General features: G+C 41.4%; 1 protein-coding gene across 4 annotated transcripts in view; it reads right to left on the bottom strand.

Annotated features, from left to right (window-relative positions):
- Positions 1-25,189, bottom strand: part of sorcs3b (sortilin related VPS10 domain containing receptor 3b) — a 65,772-nt gene that overhangs the window by 18,082 nt on the left and 22,501 nt on the right. For 3 of the 4 annotated variants that reach the window (XM_054798626.1, XM_054798627.1, XM_054798629.1), the window contains exons 2-14: positions 22,150-22,217; positions 14,865-14,964; positions 14,590-14,748; positions 14,405-14,478; positions 12,779-12,843; positions 10,330-10,448; positions 8,046-8,135; positions 7,724-7,903; positions 6,250-6,396; positions 4,505-4,607; positions 1,538-1,614; positions 1,354-1,445; positions 610-717 (exon numbers count right to left, since the gene is read on the bottom strand). In XM_054798626.1, the coding sequence (XP_054654601.1) occupies positions 610-717; positions 1,354-1,445; positions 1,538-1,614; positions 4,505-4,607; positions 6,250-6,396; positions 7,724-7,903; positions 8,046-8,135; positions 10,330-10,448; positions 12,779-12,843; positions 14,405-14,478; positions 14,590-14,748; positions 14,865-14,964; positions 22,150-22,217 (1,382 nt within the window). The remainder of the gene's footprint in view (positions 1-609; positions 718-1,353; positions 1,446-1,537; positions 1,615-4,504; positions 4,608-6,249; positions 6,397-7,723; positions 7,904-8,045; positions 8,136-10,329; positions 10,449-12,778; positions 12,844-14,404; positions 14,479-14,589; positions 14,749-14,864; positions 14,965-22,149; positions 22,218-25,189) is intronic. The other variant, XM_054798628.1, reaches the window with a different exon arrangement.

Here is a 25,189-nt window from a genome sequence, read left to right as displayed (position 1 = left end):
CTCTTTGCAAAGGATCACAAACGCTTGATTGCAGTTGTTGCTGCTCAGGGTGGCCCAACCAGTTATTAGCTCTCGGGGGCAATCACTTTTTCACACAGGGACATGTAGCTTTGAATTGTTTTCTCCCTTTAATCATAAAAAGTTTCATTTAAAAACTGCATAAAGTGTTGAGTTGTGTTGTCATTGACTAATATTTACATTTGTTTGATGATCTGAAACATTTAAGTGTGACAAACATGCAAAAAAATAAGCAATCTTTTTCACACCACTGTATATATGTTTAATAACATATATATACACACACACACATATATATATATATATTATAATTTTGTCTGTTATAATAATAGGGGATTGCCATCATCAACATGTGGATTTAATAGGAAAACCCTGACATATAAAACCCCAACAATTTATAAAATAAGTTACAAAAATACAAATATTAGTATTAGTAAAGTAACAGGAAGTTGTAGTTGAGAACTGTTTTACCTTTCTGTAGTTTCAGTCACAGGTGAATATGAGGTGTACTTGTTTACATGAAGGTAAGGTCAAATCCGTGCTGCGTGATATTTGGTTTATTCCTCCAGGACATTACGTCCCGTTACTTACGTGATAATGTGATTGTCCGATTCAGACTCCATCAAGACTCCGTCCACGTACAGAGGAGCCAGCGAGAAAGTGTGGCGGTCCCATTTCTTGCCTTCGTCTAGACTGATCCTTCATGTTCAACAAAAAGAGTGTACTACTTAGGAGTAGAGCTTTAAACAGCAAGAAAAATGGGGGCAAATGAAATATGATAAACCAGTCTTGTTTTTAAAAAATGAAGCACCTTGAATGCTTGTCAAGGTGAGAACATATCAGGGCAGCCAAAACAAAAGAATAAATGTTCCTCCACCATGCAGGCAAATTGTTGAAGGTGACAAAACAGCCCAAAAGAGAGATATGACTGAGGTTGTAGCACTAGAAATAGATTTGGGCGGTGTGGAAATCACCTCTCTGGAAGCTTAATCACTTTTGACAGTGGCTGGCGTGTGCGGCGACGCCAAAGTAGATATTGTTGCAAAGCTGCTGCCGCAATAAGAGCGACTTAGGAGGCCATTGGCAGCCTCCTATTTCTACCTTGTTGGACTCGGGATTTACATAAAAGCACTCAAAGCGTCACATCCAAGCAAGAGCAGCGAGCTATAACTGACTCTTCTCTGCTGGAAATGATTGTGACAGTTGAGAAGCAGCGGGGCTGAAACGTACTCATCATGCTTTAGCTAATAAAAAAAAATAGGGGGGGAAAAAAGTCATAATAACGGGTAATTTCAGCTTATATTTCCAAGCCTAGCGTCGAGTAGCTGTACGCACCACAAGTGTCGAATGGGAGTGGGCGCGTGCAACAAGGCCAGCAAAGCACCTCCGTTGTCAAGGAACCAAATGTTGTGCTCTTCATCAAATATCTACACAGTTGAGGAAGTAAAAACACACAACAGTTGTGATAATGGCACACCAATATTAGTTGAAAAACACTTTTTTTTGGGTGCACGCCCACCTGTCTCCAGCTATTTCCTGCATCAGATGTTATAAACATTCCAAGGTTGGCTGAGGACAATTCCGTTCCAATATTCCCTGGTTGAAGAAGAAAAACAGATTAATTTCACACTGGGTGTATTTACATGGAGAGAAAGGACTTGGCTGACAGCAAAAGACATAATACACTTATATGCAGCATCAACTGGTAACAAATTGAATTATTTTGTGAATTGGTGTATGCCCTTATTCCCCAACAGAGGACGCATTAATGAATCACTGCTACTTAATATTCCCACCTGAGGTTTAAGCTTCAAGACACAAATAGGCAGGTGTGATATTTTTGTGTTTTGTGTTTATTAGGTCAACATTCTAGAATGAAAACCTTTTTTGGGGGGGCTCTAAAATGATGAATTGACTTCAGAGGTAAACATACAGAAAAAACATGCAGAGGTAGTTTCAGTTAAATAAAGTCAAAATCAACAGATTTTTTCTTCCTGCGATGAATGAGTAAACAGTCTGGGGTGAGCAGAAAACTCCAAATGAAATATGCCCCTAAAATTAGTTTTTCAGGAAGTAAGCGAAGCCCCGGCTGCATTATGTTCTCCTTGGAAGGCTCACTGTGTCACACTTGGGAAAACCCATCAACTACAAGAGCCTAATTACTAAAATGAGGTAACATTTCATCCTCATTCTCACTTCATGGGAATTCACGGACATTAAAGTGCTAAACAGTTAACATAACAATCTGTATTCTGTTGAATTTACATTACAGTCGTCCCTCATTTATAATGGTTAATTGGTTCCAGACCCAACCACGATAAATGATTTTCCGCCATACAGGATTCAATATTAATACATGGAATATTTTTGAAGTTAGAGCATAGAAAACATGTGTATGACTTTCTAAATGCGTTTTTTTAACATTATTACAGCCCTGTAGACATGAAATAACACCTATAGTAACCTTTACACTCCTATTATTAATTCTTTACACCACATTGCACAACACTTATGCCGTAGGGACTCGAGACGGACACTAGCTAGTGAGTTAGCGAGCTAATCAGTTAGCCTCGAATTTATTTCTTCTAAAGCCAAAAACTTTAGTGAGCCAAAAACTTACCACTTCCACACAGAATGGGAGGGGAACTTTTTTTTCCACTCTATCATGTGGGACATGCCATGGCTGACGTCATGACTTCATGCAGTGTTAAGGTAACGCCATTTAAGCTAATGTTTCATTACAGCCGCCTTGTGACCACAATACTACATATCACTTGTATTTATATATGTTTTGACTTATAGCCCATAGTCTACCACAAAACAACCACCATATATTAATTCATTTCTGAAGAAACTTGATATAGCGAGGGAGCGATAATCGAACTGTGACATTGCGAGGGACAACTGTATAGCTTGTGAGGCTGCAGACAGTGCAATTTTGTTCAAATTAGATTGAAGATTCGCTTGTTTTTTAACCTGCAAAATAAGGACTTGACTTCTTGACTTGAATGATTGTAAGACAGTTACTTTCAAGTGGTACGTCGTGGGGTCTTTGCCCCCCCAAAAGGAAAAAAGTCTGTAAACAGATCTCGCGTCTGTGCTATCCGCTTGCTACGCCACCACGAGGTGTGCACCATATTTATGGGTGACTTGGTCAAGCTTGCGCGGGAGGGACATGGAGTGTGGACTGGTGCCATTCGTCCGACACACAGCTAGATAGCTAGATACCTTCTGGAGAAGAGTGCGGCATAAAGCGAAAGCTCACGTTGTGTTGCGTTGGGAAATTCTGCCCACAATGAAGACTACCAGGTACAGTATGACGGTACTGTTTAATGGCCAGTTGGATCGTTTGTCCCAGGCTGAGGCGTGGTTTATGGAAGAAATGGTGGTCCTATTATTATGAAACTTAGTATACTGAGTGTTCAATCACTTGTTGATTTTTAACTTCTTGTTTTACTTGTCATCCAGGTCCACGTGCAAATGCTGCGATTCAACTCCCCAGATATAACATGTACTGAAAAAACCTTTACACACACTTTTTTCCAAATCATGTATGAATTTGTGGATAAAAATGTTAATTATTTGTTGTTTTGCACTACCTCAAATTGAAACTGCACTTTAATGTCTTTTCATTAAAGAGACTTTGCAACTGGCTCAAAATGACACTGCCAGCGCTTAGCAAAGGCTCCTGCGCATGTGTGTGATACCTGGGGCGCAGCAGGAAGAGGTCGGGATATAGTGCTTGCGACACCTTCAAACATTAGCGCCCTCTAGGCAGCCATGTAACCGTTGTGAACGGTGTTTTTGCTAGGAATGCACGATAATTATTGTTCCGATATGAGGGAATTATGACGTCACAATAGCCCGATAACCGATGAGGGGACAATAAAAACATCGAGCACACAACAAACTTTATCAGCCACATGAAACACCAGCGCCTCCTGATTGTAGTGATGTGGTAGTAATGTCATGATATTTGATTAGGACAAATCAACAAGTACAGTTGCTCAAATCCAAATATGTTCCAGTCCTTCTTGCCTCCAGGTGTGCACAAACTACAGTTACATCTAAATTTTAAAAAGTAGATATAAAAAAAGTTATCGGTATCGGGTATCGATCTTGAGAAGCAGAATGTTATCTGTGTTGGTATCTGTTACCAATACAGATTAAAAAAAGATATTGTACATCTCTACTTTTTACATTTAAAATTTCAATAGATAAATGTTATTTATTATGTACATAAGATAGCTGAGAAGTTTACGTTAAAAAAAATGTCAGCAATTTGGTTCGCCACTTGTCATTGAGGGGTGATGGTGGGTCTTGCAGCCAAACCAGTTGAGAACCAGTGACATATGATAACACGACAATCAATTAACAAAAGATAAGATAATATGACAATACGAGATCACATAACAAGTTAACATAAGATAAGATGCGTAGCGTAACTTCATCAGAATTGGAATTAGAATTGCAATGGTAATGGTACCTGTTGCCACAATGATTCCGGGTACAGACTTTTTGCTGGTGATGGGCCCGGAGGTGTAGGGATTCTCCGACATCTCCAGATGAAGATGCAGCGAACAAAAAGGCTGCCAATAAAAGGAATTCCAACAAAAAGAAATGCGTGTCACATGCTGAGTTAATTACTGTATGACAGTGATGCCAGCAATTAGAAGCGGCCCTGCCTTCAAACTACAAAAGAGCTCATGTTTTCAAGGAGGAAACAAAAAGATACTTTTGGTGCAATCATCTTGTTTCACACAATAGAAGAAAAAATAGGACATGAAGGGCATTTCATTTTTTTTTCCCAAAGCAAACAAGCGTGTAATTAAAGTCTCCTGGGATGCGACGATATAAATTGAAAAATCATTTTCACTCATCGTGCAGAATGTTGGGAAACATCAGTAAGGCCGATGAGGTTAAGGTCAGTGAGGTTAAGGTCAGTGATGAGTATTGGGGTCATCCCTGCGACAGTGAAATGCAGCTCTATGTGAGAAGCAGCACACTACAAATGCACGCTGGATGACGACCATAATGTAAACCGCTGTGCATTGTTTACTATTACTGTATACTGTAAATGACATTTGCGACATCTCAAAAGGGTTGAAATTCTTCTGCTCCAGAGTTGCTGCACACAAAAGGGAAACATTTGACAAGACATGCACCCCTACTGTGTTGCCTGTGCTATTATTTTTCTAATGAATACACCACATGGTAGCCCTGTTAGACATACACTAACTTTAAAGTGTTTATATAAATCACCATGAGCTTTAGTAAATGCCTTTTAGTGCACCGGCCCCCAATATTTTTTAGGTGGTGGTTGTTCCCACAAAATATCTGGCGGACCGGGGAGTGGGAGGGGGGGGGGGGGGGGGGGTCCAACATTATAGTGAGCTGATGTGTGTGTCGTATTTATTATGTATAGTGTAAAAATAAGACAGTAATAACATCAAAATAAAAGCACAACATGAATACAGACCCACCATTTGATATGTTTTTATCATTGCACCTGAAAGCTTCCCGGTACCGGTCCGTGGCACATGTTTGCAAAATGTAAGCAAGATTGGTTTAAAAACATGGTCACCATCAAGCAGAACGTCTTTGCAAGGGGACTGCGGGACTTAGCAACTAATTGGCCATAAGTCATTCACCATTTGTCTAATAATTATAACACTGAATATTTGTGTTCCATGTATGTACAGTATGTGCCACAAATGTCATTTACCCCAAACAGGTTCCAATAAAAGTCTCGGGACAACTATGGCTCGAACGTTTCCCCAAGTGGGATACAATTATAACTCCATTGTCAACATGCGGTCTCTAAAATATAGCGAGCAAGTAAGTTGAATAGCTCACAACATGGCGGCCTAATATAATTTGCTGTAATGTAACTTTCATTAGCCTGGCGCAACTACATTTGGTGAATTGAAGTTACTCGGGTTAATGGAAAGTCTGCCCCCCCTGAAAACCACACCTAATCACACCGTGTGCCTTACACGGATAATAAAAGTATTCCACCTGAGCATCCGTTTGGTCATTTGGGGAGGCTGGGAAGGCAAAGCCAAGCTGGGGAGCTGCTCTCTCCCTCGGCCTTGTGCAAATTTGGGCCGTAAATCAAAGAACCTCCAAAGTGCGGCTGATGAGGTTGAAACATTTGATGCATGATACGTGTCATGAGCTTCATTTCCCATGAATAAGAGCATTCATTCTATCGCGGCCGAGGAGACTCACCGTAACGCAATGGATATTATTCCCGGCCACGTCGGTGGCAGGAGCCGGCAGCAAAGCCCACGTTTGTCCTTTGTTGTATGTAATGAACGTCTTGACGTGATGATCCACCAGCTTGTTGGCCAGATACATGCCGTTTATTCCCTCCACCTGCGGAGAGACGCAAAGAGATTGCTGCGGCTTAGTCCTGTTCGAGGGGGAGTTTTTCCATGCCTTTGTCACCAAAGTTCTTGCTCATGTGAGGTTGTTACATTTCCTTAATGTATGAGCAGCCTGGTTCTAGCATTTTTGCAGTACAGTTTTTCCTTAAAAACGGCAGAGTGCAACTGTCATATAGAGCAGGGATTCTCAACTGGTGGGTCGGCACCCAAAGATGGGTCGCAGATTCAATCTGGGCAGGTCACAGAAAGCTAGTCAAAAATGTAATTGAAAAAATGCAATTATTACCGATGCCTGACTTCTTTTGTTGTTTGTTTAAATTTGAAGTAAACATTTTTGTCATTAGCAATTTTTCATCTTCCTTTTTAAGATATACTCACTGCACAGTTAAAAGTGAAATGTCAGATTTTGCAGTCTTATGTAGCATGCAGCAATTTTGACATTTAATTTTAATTTATACATTCAGCTATCATGTTCCTCATTTCTTTCATAAATGTCTTAGTATAAATGTCTCTAAAATGCACTTTGGTCATATTATTTTGTTTATTGTTTCAAAAGACATTTAAAAATGGAAATAAAAACTTCAATAAATGTGGGTCACGATTTATTGACCTTTGGAAAACGTGGGTCCTGGCTTGAGACGATTTGAGAACCCCTGGTATGAAGGATAAGTGATAAGGATAAGTTTTTTGCAGTACATCTTTAAAACAGCAGAATCCTCCTGACATATGGAGCATCTTTGACAAGAGTTTCTGTAGTAAGTCCTAAAAACCGGCAGAACGTTCCTGTTATACAGAGGATCTTTGACTCGTATTTCTGCAGTAGCATCTTAAAAACAGGATCTTTGGCTTGAGCTTTTGCAATATTTCCTCTTAAGCTTAAGCAGTATTTCCATTTAGATTTTTTTTTTTTATTATTATTATTTTTTTTTAGCCCTTTCACATAAGGCTACCAGAGATAGATAGCATTGAGGGAAGCAAAAGGGAAGATGACCACAGAGCAGGAAATAGGAAAGCGCTATACACATGTCTCTGTTCTGGCTGATCAGTATAATATGGCAATAACAATGAAAGGAGATGAACTGAATGCATCAGAATGATGTGTCCCTCACTTGTCATCAAAAATACATTTCTTTCTTTTTCCTTATTACTATTAACTTCTTTGTACACTCGTATGATTGTTTTATACCTGTCCCCTTCAACCCTTAATGAGTGATGTCGGACTTGATAGATTCAACTGCCTTATAGGTCAGTTAATGACTACGAATTAATTCATCCATCAGACTGCAAAAAGTAAGCAGACAGTTAAAATTAAGTACCTTGTAGAAGTCCACCAGCAGGTTACCAGTCGGTCCTCTGGTGGTTCTTAGGTTCTCCAGTGAAAGGGTGAAGTAGACCCCGGGCGAGTCAGAGATGTACAAGCTGTAAGTGTGGTTCTGGTTCCACTCCTGGACCGCCGCAAACACCTGCTTCTCATCTGTGCTGATAATATGCATGTCCTACACAGAGAGACCATTTGTCCGCTAAGTTAATTGAGTCTTCCTCAACCTTTTAACATTTTTCAGCCTTACTAATGAGCATAACAAATCATTAGTGAATGATCACAATGCTGTTTCGTAACACGATGCTATTGGTGCTTACCTTTGGCAGGCAATATTTAGGTAACTGCATGCGTTTGAACGGTTCTCTCATGTAGGACACATAGTAGCTAGCTCGTCCGGACTTGGTTACCTTGGTAATGAAAGGGAAATGAAATTGGAAAGGGTTTCTAGATTTAATTTGATTCACTGACTTCACAAAAAATGTATTGTTTGGCATTGTATTTTTAAAGATTTTTTTAAAAAATCAGACGGGGGATCCTTGGAAGTGTTTGTCATTGAACAATTTCACCTTAATTTTCAAGAAAATTAAGTTCCATGGTTCTAAAAAAAATGTTCGACCAGCTTCCTGGGATGTGCTGTGTTCAAATACTGAGGGTTGATTGTATAGAAATGTAGGATTTCTCTACATTCACAAATGTGCAAACAGTTGAAAAAGTATGTTTTCTGTCTGAACAACATCGGGGTGTGTTACAGCCAACCTCTGAAGCATTATATTGTCAATAATTCCTTGCTGGAAGCCCAATAGTGCGTAAAGAAAGTCCATTTGTCAGCGGGGACACTTCCATCCGTTTCCTGGAGGAAACTGACAAACGCGACAGCGAAACACAATGGGATGTTTTTGTTTTTGGGGGGGGATTCAGGGCGAGATTGTCAATTGAAGTTCACAGAGTGTGCGATCGAGACTTGACAGGTTGGAAGTGGCAGAAAACGCGCTAGAATGCTTAAATAAGGCAAAGATGCTTTCATCTGTGGAACATGTCAATAAAAACTCTGGAAGCTGTAGCGATCTTAAACTTTTGACAGCAACTCTTTTCATGTCTTCACTGGATAGCCTGACACAACATGAGCACAACTTTTTATTTATCTCTCATATGCGATGTAGGTTGTCTGATAAAAATGAAATGGGATGGGAGGTTTTGTTGCGACATATGTGAGAGAATTTGCTGACATCCCAGACGCAAAACGAGAACGCCGAGTTGAAGACGTCTCCTGGAGGAGGTGTATTTATTCACAATTCATGACTGACTTTCCAAAAACCCTGCAAACGGTGTCAAGAGCGCGGTTGAAATGCAAGCACAACAGAAACGCTCATCATTATCTCAATTAGTAAAGCTAAGGGGCTCTGAAAATGATGTTGACTTTATCCACAAGGCGTCTGGAGGACCTTAATGCACTGGCTCTCCACTTAAAGGGGCGGCCAACACGAGCTGCCTGCTTATTTTCTAATCAACTAGAAGGATGGTGTTTGTCCCCCAACACACTACATTAGGGAACTAATGGAATAATCTATCGAAAATCAATGAGTTGCCTTTTCTGAGGGCACATTTTTGAGGATGTTGCACTCGGCCGTTCCTCCTCTCCCGTGGGACTGTGGAGGTGTTGAAGACTGCTTATTTCATTGTAGCCCCAATCGATAACCTCATTACTCTTTGTCAAGTTAAATCCAACTGCCCCCCCAGCAATGAAAGTCACCAGAAAGTCGTCGGTGGGTGCTGCCACAGCGCCGAGCCCGGTGTCGTAATATTGGCCCGCCTCCCCCTCCGCCTCGCCTGGTCAATCTCATCTTGGCTAAATGCAATTTGTGCATTTTATTGAATGACCATTTCTGAACCGTACTGTCATATATATATATATATATATATATATATATATATATATATATGTAGAGAAAGAGAGAGAGATTTGCTTCGATTCCTTTTTACACATGCAGCTGCAGCTGTCACGTTACCACTTCACTTGAAAAAATAATGTTCTCTGAAATTAATTTTGCACATGTAAAAACAGTTTCCCAGCCAAAGACGTAGCCTTGCAGAGCAGTTGAATTGGATTTTTTCAAATGTTCTCAGTATTAAGTTTAGTGTAACATGCATGACCGAATGTATCGGCTTGCAAGCAGAGGCAAAATGGCTCAGCAGTAGAGGGAAATCAATGAAAGTGGAGGGCATTTGCAAAATGAAATTCCTATAATGACCCTGACTGCTGCTGTCTAATTGGAGTCAAACACTAAGTGAATAGCAATAAGGGCACTGAGCGTTCTATTCACTACTCATTTTCCACCTTCTCTCTTGGGTTAGAAAAAAAGACATTTCTTTGTGGAAACACTGAGTGCACCTTGACATGAATGAGAGAAAACATAATCAAAACACACACGGCGGAACAGGTGTGTTTGAGGATGCCATTAAGAGGATTTTGATGGAAAAACATGAATTGGTTAACAGAAAATAGAAAAAAGCAAAGTTCACACCAGCAGAAGCAGACCTTGTGGAAGAAAAGATGACCTTGCAGTGCAAAAAAAGGACCAACTGATATATTGAAATGCATACCTGAGTGAAAACATATTCATCCTGCACAACCAAGGAGTTGGTGTCCACGTATCCTGGAAAGAGGTACTGTCTGTTGGCCTCCGTGCAGCGCTGGGCTCTGCACTTCACATACTGAGCACCTGGGACGACGCCAAAGTAAATCAATCAGAAGTAAATTACAACCATTTAGCCTTAAGCGGCACTGGAGAAGCTATGCAAAATACACCGTCTGTGCTAAATGTGCTTGTAGTTCATCAGGGCTTTACAAGGCAGCTGTGGAATGTGAGAGAAATTAAAGCCCGTGCTGACCTTGTTGACCCGTTCTACTGTAGACGTGAACTATATAGGCCCTCCAGGTCACTGGGGGTCCCCCGAGAGCTTGGGGACCACATTGTGGTTTTGGCAACCCATTCCTCCATGCATTTTCTATGCCGCTTATCCTCATTAGGGTCGCGGTATGTTGGAGCCTATCCCAGCTGACTTTGGGCGAGAGGCGGGGTACACCCTGGTCTGGTCGCCAGCCAGTGGCAGGGCTCATATAGACAAACAACCATTCACTCTCACATTCATACCTATGGACAATAATTTCAGCAATTAACCTGCATGCATATCTTTGGAACGTGGGACCGGAGTACCCGGAGAAAACCCATGCACGCACGCACGGGGAGAACATGCAAACTCCACACAGAGATGCCCAAGCAGAGATTCTAACCCAGGTCTTCCCGATCTCCTGACCGTGTGGCCAACCACTCGTGGGGTCTGTTTTGGCAACCCTAGCACCATAAATCTGAGGTGTGGACTCAAGTCACATCATTTTTGATGACTTTGGAGTTAACGTGACAATATCATCACAGACTTGCAGCTTGACTTGGACTTTGACATCAGTGACTCAGGATGACTCAGACTTTAGTGTAACAACTTGAAAATACTTGAGATTTTCACTGTTGAGTAAAATGTGTTCCAATTCCAAGCACTGTCCCAATTTTAAGTACGATATCAAAAACAACTGTCGTTCATATCGATATAGTCTGGATTTGCGCTGCTGCTGGCTCAGTAATTTGGAGGTACTTAGAATTCAGAGCATTTAAATCTTTTTCACCACCTTAAAAGTTGGCACAAACTCCAATATGAGGAATGTGTGAAGCTGGGCGCTGGCTGAACAACTCCTGCCTCAACAGAAAGCTCACAGTTTCTTCGTTGCGTTCATCATGAAAGGAAAAGTAAAGCGCTGTGCTGTTATAAAGAGGTGTCCTATCACGTTGCTAAAGACATTGTCCCCTGTGCAACAGTGGAAGAAACGGCTTCAAAACAAGAAAAGAATGGCCTACCTACTTTATTTTAGCGGCTATTTTTAGATACCATTTTGTATGTGCATCTTTCATGAAGCTTTAAAATTTCAAAAAACATCCTCATGTTAAGTATTTCTTTCAGTAAAACAACTTGACACTCATATTTGGCTTTGATTTTGTCTAAACTCACTTTGTGGAAATAATATTGGGATATACAGGGTCAGGCAAAATGATCTGACACATTTGTAGGTTAAATAAAAGGCAAATAAAGTAAAAAAAAGAAGAAAGTGTTTTTATTTTTGACAAGTGCATATAATGCCATTCTGTTTCATTATGTTTTATAAATGAAATCAGTCAAATGGGATCCATTATTGTCCACACACTCAATGCAGATCCAGTAGCTGTGAAGTTGGTAACCATAACAAGATGGTGTTTCCAGCTGGTACGGGATCATGTCTACCAAGATTGAAGTGCAAACAGAACGCTTGTTGTGTTGCAGTTTGTTTGTTTGTTTGTTTTGATAAATGTTTCCACAATGAAAGCGCGATGCTCACCAGTCCAATTCATGGCAGCAACTGAAAAAGGAACGAAAAACAATGGCATTATAAAGAAACAAAGCAAAATGGCATTATATGAAAAAAATGGCATTATTTGTACTTTTCGAAAATAAAAACACTTTTTTGTTTCTTTACTTTACTTTATTTGCCTTGTATTTAACCTACAAATGTGTCAGATCATTTTGCCTGACCCTGTATATTCAACCTAAATATATCGGGATATGAGTTTTGGTCCATATAGCCCAGCCCTCAATAAATGCTTGAAATAGTGAGGGCTTTGAGCCCCTCAACGTCTAGGCCCTGGGTGTTAATTAAAAGCTTGATACAATGAAAGATGTTGCAGTGAGTCACACCACAAACACATTAGAGCCACATGTGGATTGCAAGTCTCTGTCCAATGAAGAAGAAGCTTGTGATCGCATTGCTGCAACATTAGAGTAGCGTGTGGTTTCAAAGGCCGACACACGGGGGATGCATTTCTCTCTCGCCATTTTGTCGGCTGCACCTATTCTACTTTACTGCACTTCAGAGACCAATCTGAGGAGGGGCGTAGGGCTTGTCTTCCCTGCGACCTCGCTTTAAATGAGAGGCGAGGGGTTCTAGGATGAGGGCTGGAGCACTCACGGCCTTTTGTGATGCGCGTCTCGATGTGGACTACGTCCGCCTCTCTGTCCAGCCCCATTGCGGCCCTGAGACGAAGAAGACAAGATGGGGGTTGTCACAGCTGCAGTGTTAAAGCCATAACAATGTGTTTTCAGCTCTAAATGAGTGTATGACGCCACCAGTGGCCATTAAATATCAATTCCCTAAAGCATCAAGAAGAAGAGAGGGGAGTAAACAGCAGTTTAGATAAGCACCTGATGTAAAATAGAGGCATTTGTGTTGTACACAATTACAGGTGGCTGCCTCTTTGTTTGTGCATAAAGACATGATTTTCAAGCACATGGATAACATTGTCCTCCAACCAGTGTTTTTTCAGCTACATCCACAGCAGCATTTGTGACAAGATATCATAACAAAAGGCTTGCATCAATATTCAGGGGCTTGTATGCAAGCGGGAGAGATGACTAAATGACAGCGATCACAGAAACAGCATGTCATGTTTGCGCTGTAGAAGAAATATTCCTTCAAGTGGACGTGACGCGACTGAAACCCTCAAGACGTACTTAAAATTCACTCACACATTTGACCCTCACGACAAAAAGCCAGCTTCCCAAAAACTGCTGTAAAAATATAATGTATCCAAATGTTTCAATACCTGCATTTTTTAAATGAAAAAAAAATAAGAATAATTTTCTGCCTCCCAAAAAGTGCAGTAGAAATCTGAAATATTAATGGGTTGGGTTCTTTCCCACTTAAAAGGAGTCATTCTTTTGGAACTACTTCTGCCTCAAATATGAATTATGGGTGTCACGAGATAAGACCATACACGAGATCAGGTTGACAAGAACGAGATGAGACGAGATTTTAACATTGGTTTCAAGAAAAGTAAAATGAAAAATATATTAAATATATGGCGATATATTACAGTCTACTAATATCCATTCTTTCTCTTCTGCACTCTGTGTGTATCCCAGTGGCCCCACCTCCACCCACAAAGACAAAGGGACAAGAGGGCTCACTCCGTTCATGCTGTTGGTATGTGGAACAAACACGCCAAAAACCAATGCACAGAGTAAACTCTCTTCCTGCCTGCTTGGAGGTGGGAGACGAGGAAAACAGACATGCATGCACATGGCAATCAAGTTTGTTTTTATTTGTGTTCATTTACTATTGTCCCATGCCTAGCGAGCGCCAAAGAGACATTTTTTTCTGAATGAGGGATCTTATGTTTTAATCTCGAGGCATCTTGGTGACACACCCATGAATGATATTTTGGGGAATTTAAACCTGAAAAGGCCAGTATGTTTGCATAATTTATTGGGAAAAACAAAAGCAAAGCTATCATTTTTACACGGCTGCCATTACATATAACAGTAAAGGTGAGAAATTGTTCTGCATGCTTCGAATGGGGGAAATTGTCACCATCTGGTGGACAGAAAAGCCAGTAGTTCAAATTGAAAGCTTAACGTAAAGGATTGCATTAGTGTATGTGAGATCAAAAATGGCATTTTGTGTACATTTCCCATATTAGACTGTTTGAAGCAACAGTGATGCCAATTCTATAGTAGTTTTACCTCCGGTAAATTTCACTCGTATTCAGTCAACAAAGCCAAAATGAAATGTGTGTGGGTGCGTGTGTGATGATACCAGTAGAATCGTCCCAGCATCACGTTGTCGTGCACAAGCTGCCACTTCTTCCCAAAGTCCATTGAGCTGTACAGCTGCAAGGTAATAGGCACGGTAATAACAGCAGGGGAGTAGATAACGAGCAAGCGTGGCGTCTGAAGCCAGTCAATGTCATTTTGGGAGCAGATCACTACTCATAAGCCCACCTTGCTGTCGTGGCTGTAGGCCAGGATCCAGTTTTCCTGTGCCGGGTGGAAGAGGAGGCTGAGGATGTTGAAGCTAATGGGATACTTCTCAAAGCTTGCCCCCTCATCCGAACTGATGAGAACGGCGCTCTCCACCTCCGGGTCGCTGAGCATCATTATCTAAAGTACAGAGGGATGTGGCATTAGGAAAGAGACAGACAGCAACTGTAGGAAACTGTCATTGGATGTCAGGGTTTTGACTGAGAGCTTAAAGCAATAAAAAAAGATGAGCCGACCTTCTGTTTGTTGGTGGGACACACGTAAAGATAGCTCAGGACGGTCCTGGAGCCCACCTTGTCATTGAGTTTGGTGTATGTGCTCCCATAATCATTCGACCTGTACACAAAAACACATTGGAGATAGACAAATTAGTTGCCCTGTCACGATAATCGATAAATCGATTCATCGATTAATCGAATGAAAAAAACAGTTTGACCACTATCACGCCCTCGATAAATGGACGTGCATGTATGTGTGTGTTTTCGTCTTGACTTTCTGTGCCACACAGGCTGGATGAAAAGAGGATTCACTCTGCATCTGTCGATGCGCATTGGTTCTATAGTGGATTGAACAGAGAGAGAGGGCTCTCATCTCATTCAGCTTCATTGTGGAGGCGGGGCTACTAGCTACGACCCTAGCTGCAGTTAGCTTCGTGAGCCAGCATACACATGAATGACGGCACACATATTCACACACTGTGGCTGTGGTTTCAAACAGAATGAACACAGTGAGTGCATGAACACAGACGACTGACACTGACAGTTTTCTCAACTGCAGAAAAAAAAATACAGATGGAGGTGCTCGGGCAGCGGAGCCTTCGTCCGTGCTGTATCGTCCGTTCCGAGGACATTGGGGGTGGATGTGGGAGCCCGGATTGGTGGGACATGGATGTGAGCCACTTCACTGACAGAAATTGTTAAAATCATTTTCGGATGACAAGACCTTTCGCCTACATCTCCAACTCTCACACGGCAAAACACATCTTTTGAGGACGTATAGGTCGGATATATGCGACCCGCACGTTCAGACTGCAGTAGCATCGGATACATACAGTATCACATGTCTGTCCACATTTGAAAGATGCCTGGGTTGCATTTGAAACAATTCAATTGTACTGTTCACACTGACATAAAAAATCACATACAGGTCACATATGAGAAAAAAAAAATTAGAATTGATTTGCAATGTGAACATGGCCAAAGAGACCATGTTTGATTCTGGACTTGGGGAATGGTTCCATCATAGTAAAACAATAAAATCCACTTTATAAGTAAAAATATTGTTGAGCAGTGTACAGTGGAACCTTGGTTAACCTCATGAACTCATTCAATCCCAGACATTTTTCAAAAGCCAACCCCTTCAGTAGCGGCCATTTTACACCATTTTGAATAATCTTTCAAGGCACACAGAATATTGTGTTGTATGGTTATATAAACATGGAACCTACCAAAAGAAACATTACACTCCTGTCTTTCATCAGAAAGACGCAGTTTGTTTCTACCTTTTTCCCTTCTTTAGTAGTCAGCAGTAGAACATAGGTAAGTTTCAGGAAAATATCACTTCCCATCAAAAAAGGGAGAAAAGCCAGGTTTTTGTGAAAAGATGCATTTCAAGCATAACTTTCACTTTGACACAAATATTTTTTTAGTTTTTGTGACAGCTGTCCTGTCATGTGTGATTCTTCTGTTACATGTTACCTGCCGAGCTCTTATCAAATGCACGCGTGCCACCTTGTGGCCGTTTTTATGGCTTAAAAGTGCTCTGAAGTGTTAATGCGTTAGTGGAGAGTTGCATCATGACCTCTTTGCCTCTTGTGCAAAAAGACGTAAACGAGGATAGTCATGACCCACATCAAAAAGAGCATCCCGGCCACTATGGACCCCAGTTTGCATATCGCCAGAACCGGTCCACTGATGATGCAGTCAACACTCAATACGTCAGAATGCTATTTATAGACTATAGCTCTGCTTTTAATACAGTCAGCCCCCACAAACTCATAAATAAGCTCCTCACACTTGGCCTGTCACCCTCCCTCTGTAACTGGGTGTTTAACTTTCTAACAGGCAGGCCCCAGTCAGTCAGAGTCCACAATCGCACATCCAGCTCAAGAATTGTGAGCACTGGGACCCCACAGGGGTGTGTGCTGAGTCCGCTCCTCTGCACGCTCTTCACCTACGATTGCGTGGCCTCCCAGAACAACACCAGCATCATTAAATTTGCGGATGACACTACAGTCATCGGCCTGATCACTGGTGGTGTTGAAACATCATACAGAAGGGAGGTGGCGGACCTCATGGCTTGGTGTCGTGATAACAATCTCCTTCTCAATACAGATAAGACTAAAGAGATGATCATCGACCCAAGAACAAGGGAAAAGGAGCCGCATAGACCCCTGTTTATTGATGAGACTGAGGTGGAGAGGGTGAAAACCTTCAAGTTCCTTGGCACACACATCAGCGAGGACCTCACCTGGTCTCACAACACCCAACAAATTATGAAGAAGTCCCAAAGGAGACTGTACTTCCTGAGAAGACTGAGGAAATTTGGCATGTCCACCACAATCCTGAGTTGCTTCTACAGATGCACTATGGAAAGTGTCCTTACCGCCTCCATCACTGTTTGGTACGGTAACTGTACAACACGTGATAGGAAGGCACTCCAGCGGGTGATCAAGACCTCACAGAACATTGTTGGGGCAGCCCTCCCCTCACTGCAAGACATTTATAAAACTAGAGTCCTACGAAGAACACACAACCTCATCAAGGACAGCACACATCCACAACACTCATTATTCACACTCCTACCGTCAGGCAGACGCTACAGGAGTTTGAAGTCCAGGACCACAAGGCTGGCAAACAGCTTTTACCCACAGGCCATCAGGCTTCTCAACGAAGCACTCACACACGCCGCACGCAACACACGCACACACTCATAACTCTATTTATGTATTTATTTATTTATTCATTCATTGATTGGTATTCATGTCTCTTCTGTTGTTGTTGCTTAATTTATTGGTATTTATGTTTCTTATGTTCTTATTCTTTTTCTTGTGTTTTCTTTCTTTTTCTGGGAGAATGAACAGAATAAGAATTTCATTGCATAGCAGAACTACCTGTTTTACTGTGCATATGACAATAAAAGTCTTGAATCTTGAAAAACCTATAAATACGTTTTTGGTATTGATTCTTGTGAAATTACAGCTGTTTTTTTGTTTGTTTTTTTTACATTCTTCAACTTTCAAATTTCTTCCTGTAGATTTTCTTATAATTATGACTTTATTCCCGTAATATTTTGATTTTGTTCTCATAATATTAAACTTTTTCCACAACCTAATTTTACAACAATTTCAGATTCAGTTGTTGTTTTGTTTGTTTCTCATATTACAACTTCTAATACAATCTGTAATATTTCAACTTAATTCTACAAAAATTATTTTTCCTCATAATGTTACATTATTCTCTTAAAATTACTTAAAATTATATTTTCTTGTCAGAACACAACTTTTTGCTCCTAATATTCTGACTTTAGTCTTGTAATCTTGTAAAATTACTGCAGTTTTTTTGTTTTGTTTTCCTGTTCAATTATATTTTTAGAATGTGCCACAGGCCAATTAAAAAATCAGCTACGTGCCACAAATGGGCTGCACTTTGGACACCCCTGGTGAAAAGTAAAAGGTTGGATATGAATGAGCCCATGAGCTCAGCCTTCTCCATCAAACAAACTTTATTGACTGGACAGGTTATGTTCTAAGTAACATTTTAACGTTTTTAGCCGTCATGCAAGCGTAAAAACTAATTACCATTGTCACATTAATACGTTAAAGCAATAAAACCATCTTTAAACGCTCTCTTGACTTTAATGACAAATTAATTGGGCATAATAAATGTCACATTCACTGCCACACGAGTGTAAAAAGAAGTTCACTATTCTAGCTGACTGCTAACAATTGATTGCGGGGGCTAACTAGCCACTGGCTAACATCTACTTGGTTAGAATGTTAGTGTAGTCTTTCGTGTTCCCACAGGAAATTCAGTAAATTAATAATGTAAAACATGACAAATTGGCTTTTTGGCAGCTGGCGCATGCATGACAGTCTGGTGGTTGCAAAAGACTCCGTGTGCCAACGTATTTCTCCCACGTGTCCCTTGCATGTGCACGCGTCCATGACAAGGGTAAACGTGTTTGTCATCCCAGCACAGCCAGTCCACATGCCGTGTTCTACCTGAGTGGCTGCAAATATAATTTCACTGCATAATTGGATAGATAGCCGGCGTCTGCTATCATCGTCTGCATCCATCTGAAGTGTCCCATTTGCTGTTGACATTGTTTGCAAAGACTTACCACCTAAACACATTTGCGCCTAAGTGCTGCTTTCAGTGGCCACGTCGGAATGAAGGGGGGGGGGGGGGGGGGGGCTCTTAAGTGATGTTATTGCATGGCTGAAGTTGATTTGGCAGAGAAGGGGCAGTCATTTGAAAACAAAAGCGGGTTTGTCGAAGCCGCCACATCGATCTGCACATCACATTTAGCCACCAAGCTATTGTGGCTATAAATCACAGAAATCACGCATGCCCACTGCTTTTCATAACATACGTTGCTTCTTCCCCCACCCCCGCCCCATCCCGCATACCTGCACTAAGCGCCTCAACGCACCGCCTGAGGTGCTCTCTAATTTACTTACGGCGTTAAGCAGACACTTCCGTGATGGAAGACCAGCTGCACTGTATGCTAGACGGGATTTCAAAACGTGTCAAGTTGGGTGTAAATCTTTGTAGCGCCTCTGGTGTAACAGATATTAATTTGAAACTCCATGCTGGCTGGACTGATGCACTCCTTTTCTTTTTCCACCGTGTATTTCAAAATGAAATGAGTTCTCTGAGAAGGCGAGGGGGGGAAAAAAAGAGCATATTAGAGGCTGGATGGAGTTCTGTGCTATAATCCTTGATTGAATGAATTCTTATTTATGACCCTGATGGGCTGCACAAAAGTCGCCCCTTCAAAAATAATTACAATACAATGCAATTACTGCAGTGGCAAGTCAATTGAGAACAAGGGCAGGTTTAAGGGGGGTGAAAAATGGGTTGTCAGCTGGTGAGAGGTAGAATTTGTAAGCATTTGAGCAAGCTAGTTTGGATTAAGCTTTTATCGTAATACTGCTTTCTTCCTCTAGAGTAGTGCTTCTTAAATAGTGGGGTGGGCCCCTCTTGAGGGGGACGCGGTGAACTGTCGGGGGGGGGGCGTGAGAGGCAGGGAGGACTTTCAATATTAGTGCAGACCTGCCAACGTGTATGAATTTGTCGTACTCAGCATGCAATTTGAATACGCTTGTTTGCTTCACTGCGCTCCATTTTGTTGCATTTCGCTGGTTTCGGCTTGGAGTTCAGTCTGTACAGTACAGATAAATAAGCTGTCAGAGGTAACAGAAGTTTCCTTTAACACCACTATTTTTTTGATGAGCCATTAATGTGTGCACGTCCTGTTTGACCATCAGCCCACACCGTAGTTTTAAGAAACACAGCAGCGTGACAGTTGATTTGGAAACAAGTATTGGGCAAAGAAAAGGGTATTTTGAATGGTAAGTTGAGCTTCAAGTCCAAAGTTATTTGTGTCATTGTGAGTTGAATTGTCACAAAATAAGTCGCCTCTGTGTTGCCAGAGAGAAGAGAAGTTACTGGTGCACTACAGGTATTTTTTTATTGCCATTTATGCGGTAGTACCTTAGCATACGAGTGTCCCAACTAACAAGTGTTTTTTTTTCGATGCAATCTGTCTCTTGTTTCAAACTGCTAGCTAAAAGTTGGGCTAGGAGCTGCCAGTTACGGGCAGGCATTGCCAAGGACCGCTGTTTGGGGGCTTGTGTCAATGAGAATGAATGTAAATAGCATTAGCAGCACTAGCTTTAGAAGCGCGCAAGCTGGTCACCGGGAAAGATTTTCAACCCATCAGTAAAACACACGTACATTATGACCATGTAATTTATCTTCTTTATTATGTAATGTGTAAAACAGGGGTCACCAACACAGTGCCCGCGGGCACCAGGTAGCCCCCCACGACCACACGAGGTGCTCGCAAGCCTGCTTTTCATTCAGGTTTTCAGTTAATAATGTGAGAACACTAGAAAGAAAAGTATTCTGAAACTTAAAATGTGAGTTGTAGATACCAGCATTTTGTGAATGTGTTGGTAAAACAAGCATATTTGATCTGTTGGGTTGAAATAAGCTATGAAAATAATTTCTACAAAAATGAGTAGCTCGTGGCCATTTTCATTTTCTAAAAGTAGCTCTCACAAGAAAAAACGTTGGTGACCCCTGGTGTAAAACCATGCCAGGAACAACATGAAATGAAAAGCACAAAATGAATACACCGCCACCATCCACCAATACAAGCCTGGACTCCGTTTTTTTTATTTACCTTTATGCATTGGGACAAAATATGAGGTGAAAGAAAAACAGGGAAAATACCCTATAAGTAGTCTATCTGTGTAGCGTGGGAGAAAGTTAGATGGTGCGTTCAAGGGCCATAGAAGAAGGTGGGACAAACAAAAACATAAACATGCAAAAACTGGGATTTCTAACAGTGGTTGGTTTTTTAAATAAAATAATGGCGCACATGTCCAACATTGATATCCATTTTCATAAAATTTGAGTTTATGACAAGTTATTTTTGTTCGTGTTTTTTTTTATTTTTTATTTTTATTTCGCCTGAAAGTTTCCTGTGGCCTGGCGGTTGGGGGCCCTCGCCTTACTGCACAGCATTGTTGGGGCTATGATGTGCTCTTTTACTTATTTATTAGTATTTATTTGAAAATACTTGAAGAATGACACGTTGATACAATCGGCTTCTTTATTTGACAGTGTAAGATTAACGTCTACACCAACAAATGTCACCGTACAATCGAATTGAATCCTATCGATTTGTTCTGTTTTTAAAATATATCATTTTTGAATTGTATCGCATCGTATCTAGATGCGTATTGAATCGTTTACTACAAAGAGATTTACATCCCTTTTTGAAAGGTTCGAGACGCACAATCCACTGACGCTCCAGTTTTTACCAAACCGTGTGATAAGCTCTTAATTTGGAATGCCATGTGTGCAGGAAGTTAAGTGAAATGTTGTTTTGAGACGTTCTAGTAGAGCTCAAAGCTAACGTGCAAAGGAACAGAAGCACAGCACTCGTAGCTCGGCACTTACAGTGAGCCATACGGTTTCCCTGCTATACTTTTTGAGATATACTTCCTCGCAGAGAATAGATTGGCCTTTTCCTAAAGCACTGCTGGGAGGCTTCATCGCAAGCGCTTTATTAAAACATACTTCATATGGGCTTGCAATGTATCTTGATTCTTCATACCCTGGCGAGCACCTCCAGTATCTACCTGCCATAAATCATAAAGCATGCCGCGCCGTCTGCCACTGCAGCATATTGTTGTTTCTTTTAGCTGTATGCTTTTGCATTTTTATCGAATTTGAGCCAGTCGTGTGCCATCACCTTTGGATTCATGTTGATTCAAAGCAAACGTACCTCCACAGAGAGCTCTCGGTAACAGCCCCCAGGTTGAAGTCATACAGCTTAGTCAGAATGAGGATCACCTAGAACGGAAAAGCAGTACTTCATTAGGAGACAACGTGTGTGCGGAGAACACTGTTTCCACCGTAAATATACATGCCCAGAAGAACAACACAAACAAGCATTTTTGTGTATGTATTGTATATGTGTATGTATGTGTATGTTGCTTAATTTATTGGTATTTATGTTTCTTATGTTCTTATTCTTTTTCTTGTGTTTTCTTTCTTTTCTTGGGAGAATGAACAGAATAAGAATTTCATTGCATAGCAGAACTACCTGTTTTACTGTGCATATGACAATAAAACTCTTGAATCTTGTATGTATTCATTCCATGACATGTATGCTGGCATCCTGCCATACTGGACATGTAATACAGATACCCTCAAAGTTGTATGATCGCCCCTGCAGAGATGTTTTGCTTGATGGCGCCCATCTTTTTCAACCCAATCTCGCTCAGATTTGACACACACGTGCTTGTCAGTCCCCTAAAGGTGTTTGGCTAAACACCTTAAAGTTACAGTGACTGTTTTGTAAAGCATATTGAGCTGTATGAGAAGTTTCAACGAGACCTATGGGGTCACCCTTTGGGGTTTAATAACAGCGCCACCATGTGGTGCATTTGTCTGAAAAGTAGTAACACAGGCAACACAGTGGGCTGCATGTTTTGACACATTTTCACCTCTTTGTGTGCAGCGGTTCAGGAGAAGAAGATCTCTATGAAATACATGCTATATACCAGGGGTGCCATTTCTTTGATTGCCAACGAGCGGGTCGATCGCATGTGTCACCCATGTCATGAACGTCACTTTGTAGAAGTCATAGTGTGATATCAGTCAGTTGACATTAAGCTCCCCCCCGATTCACTGTTACGCCTTCATCTTTATTATTCGGATGATGGATAAACTAACTGAGCGGTACGATGCCTATATCTACAACAAACGTTATCCATTCACTTGTAGCGGCTATTATCTAGAAAAGAAAAGTCAGTTGTTTGATGACTCTGCTCCACGTTCTGATCTCCACTTTAGAAATGTGCTTAAAGTGGTAATCATTTAGAAATACGTGATAATGCAGGTGAAATGTACAGCATGCATATACACTGTACCACTGGGACAAAAGCCCACCATTTTTTACATCTTTATGCCTCTTGGAGATCAATAAAGTATATATCTATTTTATGCTTCACTGATCATGTTTTTTCTTGTTGGGATTTCACACTTTGTTGGGCAGTCCTTGAACGCACCATAGTTATTACAGTGGAACCTTGGTTAGTGTCATTACTTCACTCCAGAAAGTCCGACTCTAACCGCAACGGACGTTAACCAAATCATTTTTTTCCCATAACAAATTATGTAAATCCAATTAATCTGCCAAAAATATTAACACAAAACATGTTTTTATAGTTTTGTAAGTATAGTTTTACATGCGTACAGCAATTGGAAATGCATATGAAATAAGAAATGATGAATGAAAGAGATAAATGAACATTTAAGGTTACTTTTCCCTTCATTGAAGACGTGATTGTTGATGCGACTGTTCCCAAAGGCAAGTGGTGAGGACCTATAAATCTGACAATTTCAAAATGCGTGAGGCATATTGAAGAGAGACAGGGAGGCTTCTGGAGCTGACCCTAATTTCACAACAATCACACTAATCACTTGTATTTCAAATGTTGATCCGAAATCAGAGGAGAAGGTCAACATCAAGCTCCAAGGAGGGTTTGGAGGGCAAAGAGGAGCGAGCCGTGTGTCAAAAATAGACATTTTTATGAATTTCTCACAGATTTACTGCTGGTCTGGGAACGTGACCCCACCCCCACCCCCCACACCCCTGAGGGCCACGTGGAATGGTAGCAGCAAATTGTGCAAAACATAACTGTTCAGTGAACCATAAAAGACTGTCTGAATCCCTCCCTTCCATTTCCTGTGTTTGCTGATGAGAGATGTTAGCAGAACACGACGCAGTTATCTGATTGGAGGATGTCCAGCTCCAGCGTGTGGCCTACATGTTCTCTGGACAATGTGTTTCCTGGGAACCCAAATTGTGGCCCATAAAAGGCTGCCAAGCACAGAGGGCGCCGTGAAATGGTGTGCAAACACATTATTGTCACTCCAATGGTATTATAAAAGACTCCCCACGGGGATGATCATAACTCAGCTTAGGAAGAGGCGGAGGCGGGGGGGTGTTTAACAGAGGGAGGGAGGGAGTCGGAATAACAATCAAGGAGCAGAAACATGGCATATCAGGCCTAAATTTCATAAAGCCTGGAAGATAGGTCAGAAGCTCAATTACAGTCAGTTTAAACACATTAACCTTACGGGACCCCCCGACTGACTCATTAAAGTAGAAAGAAAGGCGTGCGAGATTCGGCAGAACAAAAGACGTGTCTTTAAAGCTGCTTTGAAGATGCTAAAAACCCAATTGACCCACAACGCCGCCTTCAAACAGCCCGTGCGCTCGGCCGGCACTAGCCGCATTACAGGTTAATTAACCAATCACACGGAACGATAAGCATTTGCATAACTAAATGCGCCATGTCTGCCAGGTCCGAGGCCCGAGTCGCAATCAATTTGGTGTAAAGACTCGGCTAAACGGCTGTGATGTCCGCCCTAATTGCCTGCTTGGAGAAAAATCTCACACTGCTGATCGTTGGACAGCAGTGCCGGATTGATTTTTTCCGATGGCACTTCATTCTCCATCCAACCAAGTCATCCAGGGAACAACTGTTACTTTTATCAAACGTGTACAAAGTTGCCTTCACTAAAAATAGCCTAAAATGACAAAAAGACAGCCGGGAGCTCTCTCGCTGTTACTGTTTTTGCCATGTTGTCATCGTGTTTGTGCTTCTGGCTCATTAACAAAAGGCGACCCGCTGAATTGGGTCAGCAAAGAGCTACCTCGGAGACCGACAGACTAGTGAGGCAGATGACTGTTTGCATGATTTGTCCCTAAGTGGATACATCAAGAGTACATCACAGGAGACTATGTGTTCCCA

This window comes from Dunckerocampus dactyliophorus, chromosome 14, assembly GCF_027744805.1.
Source record: "Dunckerocampus dactyliophorus isolate RoL2022-P2 chromosome 14, RoL_Ddac_1.1, whole genome shotgun sequence".
In the NCBI taxonomy this organism is placed as follows: Eukaryota; Metazoa; Chordata; class Actinopteri; order Syngnathiformes; family Syngnathidae; genus Dunckerocampus; species Dunckerocampus dactyliophorus.
The sequence above is the reverse complement of the archived record's forward strand: the minus strand, read 5'-3'. Positions and strand labels throughout refer to the sequence as shown.